Raw genomic sequence first — 12,892 nt, 5'->3', positions numbered from 1 at the left:
TGCCTGCTGCCATTCCTGAGCAAGCTCTGTGGATTTTTTTTTTTGTGATTCAGGTCATTTGCATGGTAAAGAGGTAATTGTAATTCATCTGGTCACTCTTCATAACATTCTGGAGTATATGCAAATTGCAATCATACAAACTGAGGCAGCAGACTTTGTGAAAATTAATAATTGTGTGATTCTCAGAACTTTTGGCCACGACTGTAGATTCTACAGACCCCACTGAGTACTCCCAACACCACTTATACATGGGCACATAATAGTTTTTGATCTATAAACCAATATGTAATTTAGAAGTCTACACTGTATTGCATGGGGACCAATGGAATGGGTGGAGTAGAAAGTACTTCTGGCTGGGTATTTAGATCATAGTCTTTTTGTCTTTTCAGTTCGCTGCAGCTAGCGACTGGAACGAGCTGCAACAAACACTCAAACTGGATAGTTTTATCTCAATCTCTTCATTCAAAGACTCAAACATGGACACTCTTACTGACAGTTGTGTGATATGTTGTTGTCTCTACTTTCATGCCCTTCGTGCTGTTGTCTGTGCCCAATAATGTTTGTTCCATGTTTTGTGCTGCTGCCATGTTGTGTCGCTACCATGTTGTTGTCGTGTTGTGTTGCTGCCATGCTATGTTGTCGTCTTAGGTCTCTCTTTATGTAGTGTTGTCTCTCTTGTCGTGATGTGTGTTTTGTCCTATATTTAAAAAATATTTTTTTTTTGTCTGTCCCTCGTCCCCGCAGGAGGACTTTTGCAGTTTGGTAGGCTGTCATTGTAAATAAGATTTTTTCTAAAATTACTTGCCTAGTTAAATAAAAGGTCATACCTAACCACCCAGTGGCTTTCCACAGCCCCCCTACACACAAACACACACACACTCCATGGTGTGCCCAGTCCATGGTGCTGATACAGTGCTGAGGAGATACAGATTTCATGCCAACCAGTCACTCAACCATTTTAATCTATTTTTTATCTATAAGGACATAAAACTAAAACTGCGGTGGCACAAGTTTCAACTGAGGAGGCTAAGCCCCCTTTTGCCCCCCTCGCAGTGCTGAATACAAACTTAAACATGAACTCACTCATAAAAACAGCAGATCTTGGGCCTCCCGAGTGGGGCAGTGGTTTAAGGCACTGCACCGCAGTGCTAGCTGTGCCACTAGAGATCCTGGCTTGAGCCCATGCTCTGTTGCAGCCGGGCCACGACCGGGAGACCCATAGGGTGGCGCACAATTGGCCTAGCAGCGTCCGGGTTAGGGGAGGGTTTGGCCGGCCAGGATGTCCTTGTCCCATTGCGCTCTAGCGACTCCTGTGGAGGCTTGCCTGGGTCGTGATTCAGAGGACGCACGGCTCTTGACTTTCACCTCTCCCGAGTCCGTACGGGAGTTACAGCGATGGGACAAGACTAATTATCAACTGGATACCATGAAATTAGGGATAAAAAGGGGAAAAATAAAATTAAAATAAAACCTTTCACAGTCTCGCTCTGGTCATGGTTGAAAAAAGCTATGAAATCTCAAGTAGGCTAGTATCACATCTAGCTCTCACAGTCTTATGTCAGAATTAGACGTTCATCCATGTTTCTCAAACATCAAGTGTTTCGGTTTAAGTTCAGGCATTAATGCCAAAATCTTAAGGTTAGGCATTAACTCCGAATGGTTAAGGTAAGGGTTAAGGTTTGGGAAAGCAAAAAAAACAAAAACATTCTATCGCTGGATTCAAACCTGCAAACCTTTGGAATTAGAGGCAGATGCCCGCCATCCCTAGCAAAACCAAACCTACTTAAAGGTAACAGCGCTCACTATTTCCACATCATCTCCCGATGTCCTCAGACATGGATGGAAGTCGAATACTGACTTTTCAAATTTGTCTTGCGCCATTGGCGGTAGGTGCACTTGATCCAGCTGCCATGCGCACCTAGTAGGCAAGGTCTTCACATTTTCAACCATTTCATCTGAAGGGACAAACTCCACCTACCTGGTGGATCCAGAGAGCTAAATCAAGTATGGCTACTGCTCTGGCCAATCCGATAGCTCAAATCACAGTACCTGCAGCTTCCTCTATCCCACAGCAAATTAGACATCATGCAAGACTACAAATCGCTGCAAGCTCCTGCACAAAAGTGTCTCTAGCTGTCACTTTTGAAAACAGGTCTTGTTTCAATTTAAAACTTGCAGATTTAAAGAAATGTAAAAATGTATTCATTACTAAATTTAACTAACATTAGTTAATCCAGAGATTCTTACCTTTGCATCGATTCGGTAGTCTCACCCAGATTATTATGGCATTTGTAGTTCTTTATGACATCCACATTAGCAGGTAATTAGCATTTAATTTGTGGGTGGTAAATACAGGCAAATATTTTGATAAAAGTTACCTTGTCCGAGAGAGATTTACTACATGGTTATCGAATCGTCATGCCAGGGTAAGCCTACACGAAACACAGCCCTTATTTGAAGTGTTTCTAAATCTTCCCTCTGACAAATGTATGGTGGAAAAACAATTGGAACCATTTCCCTGTTTGACCACTAGGATTTTATGGATATTATGACTCTTCCACTGTGGGACTCTATTGGAATCGTCTTAATGCACATTACCATTTAAAAGTTTGAGGTCACTTAGAAATGTCCTTGTTTTTGAAAGAAAAGCAAATTTTTGTCCATTAAAATAACATAGAATTGATCAGAAATACTGTATAGACATGGTTAATGTGGTAAACGACTATTGTAGCTGGAAACGTCAGATTTTTTATGGAATATCTACATAGGTGTACAGAGGCCCATTATCAACAATCATCACTCCTGTGTTCCAATGGCACATTGTGTTGATTGATCATTAGAAAACCCTTTTGCAATTATGTTAGCACAGCTGAAAACTGTTGTTCTGATTAAAGAAGCAATAAAAATGTCCTTCTTTAGACTAGTTGAGTATCTGGAGCATCAGCATTTGTGGGTTCGATTACAGGCTACAAATGGCCAGAAACAAAGAACTTTCTTCTGAAACTCATCAGAAATGAAGGCTATTCCATGCAAAAAATTGCCAAGAAACTGAAGATCTCATACAATGCTTGTACTACTCCCTTCACAGAACAGAGTAAACTGGCTCTAACCAGAATAGAATGAGGAGTGGGAGACCCCGGTGCACAAATGAGCAAGAGGACAAGTACATTTGTGTGTCTAGTTTGAGAAACAGATGCCTCAACTGGCAGCTTCATTAAATAGTACCCACAAAACACCAGTCTCAACGTCAACAGTGAAGAGGCAACTCCGGGATGCTGGCCTTCCAGGCAGAGTTGCAAAAAAAAAAGCCAGATTTCAGACTGGCCAATAAAAATAAAAGATTAAGATGGGCAAAAGAACACAGACACTGGACAGAGGAAGTCTGCCAGCCTCCCGGAACCGCCTCTTCACTGTTGACAGCTGGAATATAAATACACAGAACCAGTCAAAAGTTTGGACACACCTAATCATTCAAGGGTTTTTCTTTGACTATTTTCTACATTGTAGTAAAGACATCAAAACTATGAAATAACACAGGGAATCATGTAGTAACCAAAAAAAAAAGTGTCAAACGAATATATTTGAGATTTGAGATTCTTCAAAGTAGCCACCCTTTGTCTTGATGACAGCTTTGCACATTCTTAAACAGCTTCTTGAGGTAGTCACCTGGAATGCATTTCAATTAAAAGGTGTGTCTTGTTAAGTTAATTTGTGGAATTAATTTTTGAGCCAATCAGTTGTGTTGTGATAAGGTAGGGTTGGTATTATATTACATATTATGCCAAGAACAGCTCAAATAAGCAAAGAGAAATGACAGTCCATCATTACTTTAAGACATGAAGGTCAGTCAATCCGTAAAATTTCAAGAACTTTCAAAGTTTCTTCAAGTGCAGTCTATGATGAAACTGGCTCTCATGAGGACCGCCACTAGAAAGGAAGACCCAGAGTTACCTCTTCTGCAGAGGATAAGTCCATTAGAGTTAAAAGTCTCAGGAATTGCAGCCCAAATAAATGCTTCACAGAGTTCAATTAAAAGACACATCTTAACATCAACTGTTCAGAGGAGACTGTGTGAATCAGGCCTTCATGGTCGAATTGCTGCAACAACAAAAAAAAAACACTAAAAAGGACACCAATAAGAAGAGACTTTCTTGGGCCAAGAAACACGAGCAATGGACATTAGACTGGTGGAAATCTGTCCTTTGGTCTGATGAGTCCACAACCACTGTGTCTTTGTGATGCAGAGTAGGAGAACAAATGATCTCTGCATGTGTGGTTCTCACTGTGAATCATGGAGGAGTGATGGTGTGGAGGTAGTTTGCTGGTGACACTGTCAGTGATTTATTTAGAATTCAAGGCACACTTAACCAGCATGGCTACCACAGCATTCGGCAGGGATACGCCATCCCATCGCGTTTGCGCTTAGTAGGATAATCATTTGTTTTTCAACAGGACAATGACCCAACACACCTCCAGGCTGTGTAAGGGCTATTTGACCAAGAAGGAGAGCGATGGAGTCCTGCATCAGAAGACCTGGACTCCACAGTCACCCGACCTCAACCCAATTGAGATGTTTTGGGATGAGTTGGACCGCAGAGTGAAGGAAAAGCAGCCAACAAGTGCTCAGCATATGTGGGAACTCCTTCAAGACTGTTGGAAAAGCATTCCAGGTGAAGCTGGTTGAGAGAATGCCAAGAGTGTGCAAAGCAGTCATCAAGGCAAAGGGTGGCTACTTTGAAGAATCTAAAATATATTTTGATTCGTTTAACACTTTTTTGGTTACTACATGATTCCATATGTGTTATATCATAGTGTTGATGTCTTCACTATTATTCTACAATGTAGAAAATAGTAAAAATAAAGAAAAACCCTTGAATGAGTAGCTGTTTCCCATGCATGTTCAAATGAACCATAAACAATTAATGAACATGCACCTGTGGAACGGTTGTTAAGACACTAACAGCTTACAGATGGTAGGCAATTAAGGTAACAGTTATGAAAACTTAGGACACTAAAGAGGCCTTTCTACTGACTCTGAAAAACACCAAAAGAAAGATGTCCAGGGTCCCTGCTCATCTGTGTGAATGTGCCTTAGGCATGAGGACTGCAGATGTGGCCAGGGCAATAAATTGCAATGTCCGTACTGTGAGAAACCTAAGACAGCGCTACAGGGAGACAGGACGGACAGCAGATCATCTTCACAGTGGAAGACCATGTGTAACAACACCTGCACAGGATCGGTACATCCGAACATCACACCTGTGGGACAGGTACAGGATCTCAACAACAACTGCCCGAGTTACACCAGGAATGTACAATCCCCCCCATCAGTGCTCAGACTGTCCGCAATAGGCTGAGAGGCTGGACTGAGGGCTTGTAGGCCTGTTGTAAGTCAGGTCCTCACAAGACATCACCGGCAACAACATCGGCTATGAAGAAGACTCCATATGTGTTTTTCGTTGAGTGTGTAGAGTATACTCCAAATTGGGCGAAGCTTGCTCCTCACAGGAGCGCTCTGCAGTGTTTTGTCGTCTGTTAAGCTTTTTTCTTACAGGTCGACAGCATGCTACGAATAAGGGTCAAGGTCTGGGCCAACCTGTTTACAGTGCAAGGCTTAGTTGTCTTGTCTGTGTCTGTATGCCGATTAGCCTCCCGGCTAATTGCGTTACCTGTTGCTTGTTAGCTTCAGCTGGACACTAGTCTTACACTTTTTATAAAAAATATTTCTAGCTGGTAACCCAATATTATATATTGCATGCAAAACTCTGTCTCACACTTGGGGAAATATATAAATAAGCCTTTGAGGTTAGTGAAAGAAAGGTAATAGGAGTGTTAAAATTCTGATATTAATCTTCTATGGTATTTAAACAAGACAAATCTGTCCCGATGAGAAATCATAATTATTGATTCTTCAAGACATTTCATCCTCTCATTATTAGGATGTCAACTTTGCCTTGCATTAAGAGAAACTGCAAGAATGTCTAGGAATTAATAGATGGGGGAAAGCAACATAGAAACACTGACAATTACTTTAATCTGAAGCAAGAAAACAAACAATTTATTCAGACACATGGCAAAGTCCAGTCAAGCATGATTTCTCAAACAAAGTATTTTTTATCTGTTGAGATTTCAAACAACTCCATTAATGCCCAAACGCAAGGCCTTCCATAAGCCCTACAGAGAGGACTTACAAAGAATAGAATGCTTGTAAATTGAGATATTATACTTGAAAACATGAGGGGTAACAGGGACTGATGTCGCTGTGCTTTTAGTAGTAGATCATCTCTAGGAGTTAAGAACAAGACCTAAAGGCGGGGTGACTGTCGAAGTTTGTTTGCACTTAAAATGTCAATGCATTTGTAAAGTCTTGTATATACAAAAAGCAAACATTGAAACAATCAGGGCAAAAGTGAAACGGAAAACTAAATGCATACAACTTGTAAAAGTTAGTGTTTGGTTAGCAGCATTTACAACCCCTATAAGAAAAGTGCTCCATTTTTGGCACGTACTGTCAATTCCTCATAATAATCGCCTAGCTACTTAATCGTCTCATTGATTGCTGTTGATGAACAGGAGTAGTTTGAGACTAATAGCTATGGAGAATCGTATGACTTGGCTGCAGGTGCCCACATCTGACACTCAAATCCACCACAGAAAAAGAAAATCCTAATGTGAATGTTTATCCATGGGTCTCACATGCAACATTGAGACAAGCTTCAGTTTATTTGTTTCGCTCTCTTCCAAGTGTAGTATGGTAAGAGTAATGATATGCATTTGAACATTTGCGCATGGGATAGTACAGAGTGAATTAAAAGTAAAAAGTAGTGACTTAAAAAAACAAGGCGCAGAACGCCGATGGACAAAGATCTACGTTTGAAAAGAAACTTATTTTCCCCCTCTGTAAAAAAAAAAAAAAAAAAACTGAACAACATTGGTTGGTCTGTTTTTCTTCTTGTCCAAGGTAGCTAAGTTCAATTCTCACGGAGCGGCACTGAGAAAAGAATGGACGATATTCTTGTTTTAATGGAAATGCAGTCCACAGGAAAACAGGCCCCTGACAAAGTCCCGCAGAGCTGTATCCATTCAGTTGTCGGTCGCTGGGTTGAAGAGGGTAACGCTGACATCCAAGGTACCGAGTGCTTAGAGAAGACTTCAGCCTGACTAGACCACCTGCTCCCCCCCCCCCCCCTCCTCCTCTTCATCCCTCGCTCTTTAAGCTACATAGTTGTATTGGTTGGGGTTCTCCTTGTCGCGCTCCATGTAATCTCTGTCAATGAGAGACTCTATTCTCTTCTTTAGGTCAGCAGGCTGTTGAGAAGATGAGTGTTAGCAAACAGAAAAACATGAAACCTCAAAGTAACAGTCCACTATGAAATGCTTGTACAGTTTCCATGCATCTTAATACAATGGATGGGTCTAATCCTGGATGCTGATTGATGAAAACAGTCTTCCAGCTGATGTCTATTCCACAAGTTACCGCCGGCTAAGTCTATGACGTTGAAATGCCTATTCAGCAATCCACTGTCTCATCAGCCCAGCTAGGTAATTTATAAACTTGATCTCCACTGTAAGAAGCATCTAGACATCATCTCCCATTTCTTTTGGACTTCAACAGCAGAGATTCGTATAAACCTTGCTGTCTCTCCGATATTTGCAACATTGTTTCAATATTGAAATTTGATCTCCAGCTGTTCCATAGTAATGAACGGGTCGGGAGTAGGAACAAGAGACAGGCAGGCAGCTCTTCTCAGCCAGTCGAAATCATGAATTAGCATGATTTTTATGCCAAAGTAATTTCAATATAAAACTGGTCAAAACACAAAAGCAGCAACTATATGCTATTATTCTGGCAACAGAACATTTACAACGAACAGCTAGGTCGCATCCACAGATATAGAACAAGGCTTCACGACTATGGCAACCTAACCGATACAATGAACAAACTGCTGGCTTGAGTAGCAACCCTAGATTTGCATTGGGACTATATGTCGTGGAAGGATGAAACAGTATGAATAAATTCATCAAAATAACATTGACATATTTTCATTAATCATTATTTCAATATGTTGGTAACCCATTTAATAAAAGTGATGAAGCCAGTGTTTGGAGGACATATTGTCACGGTTTGCACCCCGAGACGAAACACCCGTGCCAATATATCCTCCAAACAATTACATAACCCTTTACTCAGATTTTCGCTGAAGCACCCTTGGCAGTGATTACAGCCTTGAGTCTTCTTGGGTATGACGCTACAAGCTTGGCACACCTGTATTTGGGGAGTTCTCTCATTCCGCTCTGCTAATCCTCTTGCTCTGTCAGGTAGGATGGGGAGTGTCGCTGCAGAGCTCTGGCTGGGCCAATCAAGGACTCATCCCGAAGCCACTCATGCATTGTCTTGACTGTGTGCTTAGGGTCATTGTCCTGTTGGAAGGTGAACCTGTGCCCCAGTCTGAGGTCTTGAGCAGGTTTTCATCAAGGATCTCTGTACTTTGCTCCGCTCATCTTCCCTCAATCCTGACTAGTCTCCAAGTCCCTGCCGCTGAAAAACATTCACACAGTATGATGCTGCACCGTAGGGATGGTGCCAGGATTCCTCCTGACGTGACGCTTGGCATTCAGGCCAGAGTGTTTAATCTTGTTTTCATCAGACCATAGAATCTTGTTTCTCATGGTCAGAGTCCTTTAGGTGCATTTTGGCAAACTCCAATCAGGCTGTCACGTGCCTTTTACTGAGGAGTGGCTTCCATCTGGCCATTCTACCATAAAGGCTTAATATGGGTGGAGTTCTGCAGAAATGGTTGTCCTTCTGGAAGGCTCTCCCATCTTCACAGAAGACTCTGGAGCTATGTCAGAGTGACCATTGGGTTCTTGGTCACCACCCTGACAAAGGCCCTTCTCCTCCGATTGCTTAGTTAGGCTGGGCAGCCAGCTTTAGGAAGAGTGGTGGTTCAAATCTTCTTCCATTTAAGAATGATGGAGGCCACCGCATTCTTGGAGACCTTCAATGCTGTAGAATTTTATTTGCTACCCATACCCAGATCTGTGCCTGGACACAATCCTGTCTCGCAGCTCTATGGACAATTCCTTCGACCTCGTGGCTTGGTTTTTGCTCTGACATGCACTGCCAACTGTGGCACATTAGAGAGACAGGTGTGTGCCTTTCCAAATCATGTCCAATCAATTGAATTAATCACAGGTGGACCAATCAAGTTGTAGAAACATCTCAAGGATGATCAATGGAAACAGGATGCAATGGGTCTGAATACTTATGTAAATAAGATGTTATTTATTATACATTTGCAAAAAAATAAAATACGTTTTTACACTTTGTCATTGTGGTGTATTGTGTGTAGATTGATGAATTGTTTTTATTTAATCAATTTTAGAATAAGGCTGTAACCTAACAAAATGTGGAAAAAGCCAAAGGGTCTGAATACTTTCCGAACGCACTATGTTGGACAGTCAGTTTGGGCCATCAAGAGAAATAAAATACCACATTAGGAACAAAGCGTTTGGGAACCTCACCCGAGTGAATAGTTATCTTCCTGCACACAAGGTCGTGTGTTTCAAACATGTTTGTTCCCCGTTCACTCACCTTTACGGGGAACTTGAGTTGGTTGTACACTTCCGACACCAAGAGATTATGGCTCAGAGTTTTCCTCATCTTCATGATCCGGACGATGGCGGCGTCGATCTGATACTGCCGGTCCTGGTAGACTCGTTCCGTGGTGCTGGCTTGCTCTTCCACCTACCAAGGACAATTCACCACATTAATAAGTGGCTAATGTTCACTTTTCCCTAGTTTTTTTTCCTGCTTTATAGACGTTAAAAATAAACCAGTACCAGGTTTCCATCCAACCTTATGAGAGTAAAATGTTGGATAAAAAAATAAATAAAAATCATGACATAGGCCCCCCGAAACATAACCTGCATGGCCGCCCTACTTCTTATCACACTGCTCGCTTAACGCGGAAGTCAGCCACACCAATGTGGAGGAAACACAGCTTGACTGACGGCCAAAGTAATTTTTACGTGCACTACGTCATCACGCAGACTTACCCACAATGACTCAATTTGATGGTAACATATCTCTGGTGGGAAAATGTTATTTATGTGGATATTAGAATATTTGCATGAAAACCTGTTGCCAATTGAAAGGAAACCTAACTATTGGAGGAGACTGATGAAGTGGAAACATATTACAGACTTGGTATTTGAACACCTGCCTCTAGGGGGCATTGGCTAGCTCTGTACCAGCAGCACTACAACTAGACTAGACTGGCACTCATATTCCTATTTGAAATGCACCAAAACTGGAACAGGCAGAGGCTACCTGTCCAACAAAAAAAACTGCAGTCCTATAAAAAGCTTTAAAAAAAACAATTATCCTAACGAACACAACCCTGCTGTGAGTGAGCGAATTTACCGTTTCTTTCATCTGGATCTGGTTGATCTTGATCCTGAAGAGTTTGTGTTTGAAGTCATCGTTGCAGGAGAACTTGTCTCCGTCCTCCACGTCTTTGCTCTTGGGGACTTTGTGGATGACCCGTGCCTTGCCACATGCCAAAGACTGCAGGGTCCGTCGCAGCTCGCCGTCCTCTGCACATACACACAGTGCCTTCAGAAAGTATTCATACCCTTATTCCACATTTGGTTGTGTTACAGCCCAAATTTAAAATGGATTACAATACCCCATAATGATAATCTGAAAACGTGTTTAGATATTTTAGCATATTTACTGAAAATGAAATACAGAAATCTCTCATTTACATAAGTATTCACTCTTCTGAGTCAATACTTTGTAGAAGCACCTTTGGCAGCAATTACAGCTGTTAGTCTTTCTGGATTGTTGACCATCTTCAGGTCTTGCCATAGATTTTCAAGTAGATTTAAGTCAAAATAATAACTTGGCGAGCTCAGGAACACTTACTTTCTTCTTGGTAAGCAACTCCAGTGTAGATTTGGCCTTGTGTTTTAGGTTATTGTTCTGCTGAAAGGTAAATTCATCTCCCAATGTCTAGTGGAAAGCAGACAACCAGGTTTTCCTCTAGGATTTTGCCTGTGCTTAGCTCCAATCCATTTCCATTTTATCCTAAAAAAACAATAAACTCCCCAGCCCTTAACGATTACAAGCATACCCATAACATGATGCAGCCACCACTATGCTTGAAAATATGAAGAGTGATATTCAGTAATGTGTTGTATTGGATTTGCACCAAACATAAGACTGTATTGTTAGCAGTATTACTTTCATGCCCTGTTACAAACAGGGTACGTGTTTTGTGATTTGTATTCTGTACAGGCTTCCTTCTTTTCACAGTGTGTTTTAGGGTAGTATTGTGGAATAACTACAATGTTGTTGATCCATCCTCAGTTTTACTACTATGACAGCCATTAAACTCCAAATGTTTTAAAGTCACCATTGGCCTCATGTTGAAATCTCTGAGCAGTTTCCTTCTTCTCTGGCAACTGAGTTAGGAAAGACACCTGTATCTTTGTAGTGAGCAGGTGTATAGATACACCCTCCAAAGTGTGTTTGAAATTCACTGCTCAACTAAGTGATCTTACAGATAATTGTAAGTGTGGGCTACAGAGATCAGTTTGTCATTCAAAAATCATGTTAAACACTTATTTCACACAGACAGACCATGCAACTTATGTGACTTGTTAAGCACATTTTTACTCCGGAACATATTTAGGCATGCCATAACAAAGGGTTTGAATACTTATTGACGCTAGACATTTCAGCTTTTCATTTTTAATTAATTTGTAAGAATTTCAAAAAAATAATTCCATTTTGACATTATGGGGCATTGTGTGTAGGCCAGCAACAGAAAAACTCAATTTAATCCATTTTAAATTCTGGCTGTAACAAAAATGTATTTTTTAAAGTCAAGGGGTGTGAATACTTTCTATTGGCACTGTACATACGCACATCCCACTTTAGGTCAACACAAACTCAATCCAAAAGAACTAGGCAAAAGATTGTGGTTCTCACATCAAAACAAGAGGATATTGATCGTTTCAACTATTTACGCAAAATCTCTGAAAATAAATTGATCAACTTCAAGATGACTGCTCTATTTGATCCATTATGATTTGTGTGATGACTGAGACATTCAGCAGAACATGCTACATTGTGATCATACAAACCTATTCCTGTAGCTAGCTTGATCTCCTCCAAGGTGAATTCCTCTCCTTCGTTGAACATGAGCAGCACTAGCGTCTGAAACAGGGAAACCTGAAGCTCTTTTTTGCCCTATTTGGGAAAAAACAAACAAAACAGGGATACGAAAAGTTTAAAAAATTAAATTCTGCCTAAATATATTACACTGAACAAAAACAAAGGCAACATGTAGAGTGTTGGTCCCATGTTTCATGAGCTGAAATAAAATGTTCTTATTTCGCTAACATCTTGTGCAAATTTGTTTACATCCATTAGTGAGCATTTCTCCTTTGCCAAGATTATCCATCCAGCTGACAGGTGTGGCATATCAAGAAGCTGATTAAACTGCATGCTCATTACATAGGTGCACCTTGTGCTGAGGGCAATAAAAGGCCACTAAAATGTGCAGTTGTGTCACAACACAATGCCACAGATGTGAGATGAGGGAGCAGGCAATTGGCATGCTGACTGCAGGAATGTCCACCAGAGCTGTTTGCAGATAACCTAATGTTATTTTCTCTACCATAAGCTGCCTCCAATGTCGTTTTAGAGAATTTGGCAGTACGTCCAACCGTTCGCAATGTGTAACCACACCTGCCCAGGACCTCCACAACCAGCTTTTTCACCTGCGGGATTGTCTGAGACCAGCCACCTGGACAGCTGATGAAACCGTGGGTTTGCACAACCGAATAATTTCTACACAAACTGTCAGAAACAGTCTCAGGG

At 41.3% G+C, this 12,892-nt stretch overlaps 1 protein-coding gene across 5 annotated transcripts in view; it reads right to left on the bottom strand.

The window, feature by feature from the left end:
* The window catches only part of LOC109905310 (cullin-4B), a 29,195-nt gene that overhangs the window by 7,126 nt on the left and 9,177 nt on the right, over positions 1 to 12,892 (bottom strand). For 2 of the 5 annotated variants that reach the window (XM_020502611.2, XM_031790290.1), the window contains exons 18-21: positions 12,154 to 12,259; positions 10,427 to 10,599; positions 9,596 to 9,748; positions 6,014 to 7,308 (exon numbers count right to left, since the gene is read on the bottom strand). In XM_020502611.2, the coding sequence (XP_020358200.1) occupies positions 7,213 to 7,308; positions 9,596 to 9,748; positions 10,427 to 10,599; positions 12,154 to 12,259 (528 nt within the window). In that variant the 3' untranslated portion in view covers positions 6,014 to 7,212. Of the gene's footprint in view, positions 1 to 6,013; positions 7,309 to 9,595; positions 9,749 to 10,426; positions 10,600 to 11,871; positions 11,922 to 12,153; positions 12,260 to 12,892 lie in introns of those variants that run through there. The other 3 variants (XM_031790289.1, XM_031790291.1, XR_004203055.1) reach the window with 3 other exon arrangements.

The sequence above is a fragment of the Oncorhynchus kisutch genome, linkage group LG15, assembly GCF_002021735.2.
Source record: "Oncorhynchus kisutch isolate 150728-3 linkage group LG15, Okis_V2, whole genome shotgun sequence".
NCBI classification, from domain to species: Eukaryota; Metazoa; Chordata; class Actinopteri; order Salmoniformes; family Salmonidae; genus Oncorhynchus; species Oncorhynchus kisutch.
Note: the sequence above shows the minus strand (reverse complement) of the source record. Positions and strands in the feature narration are given on the sequence as shown.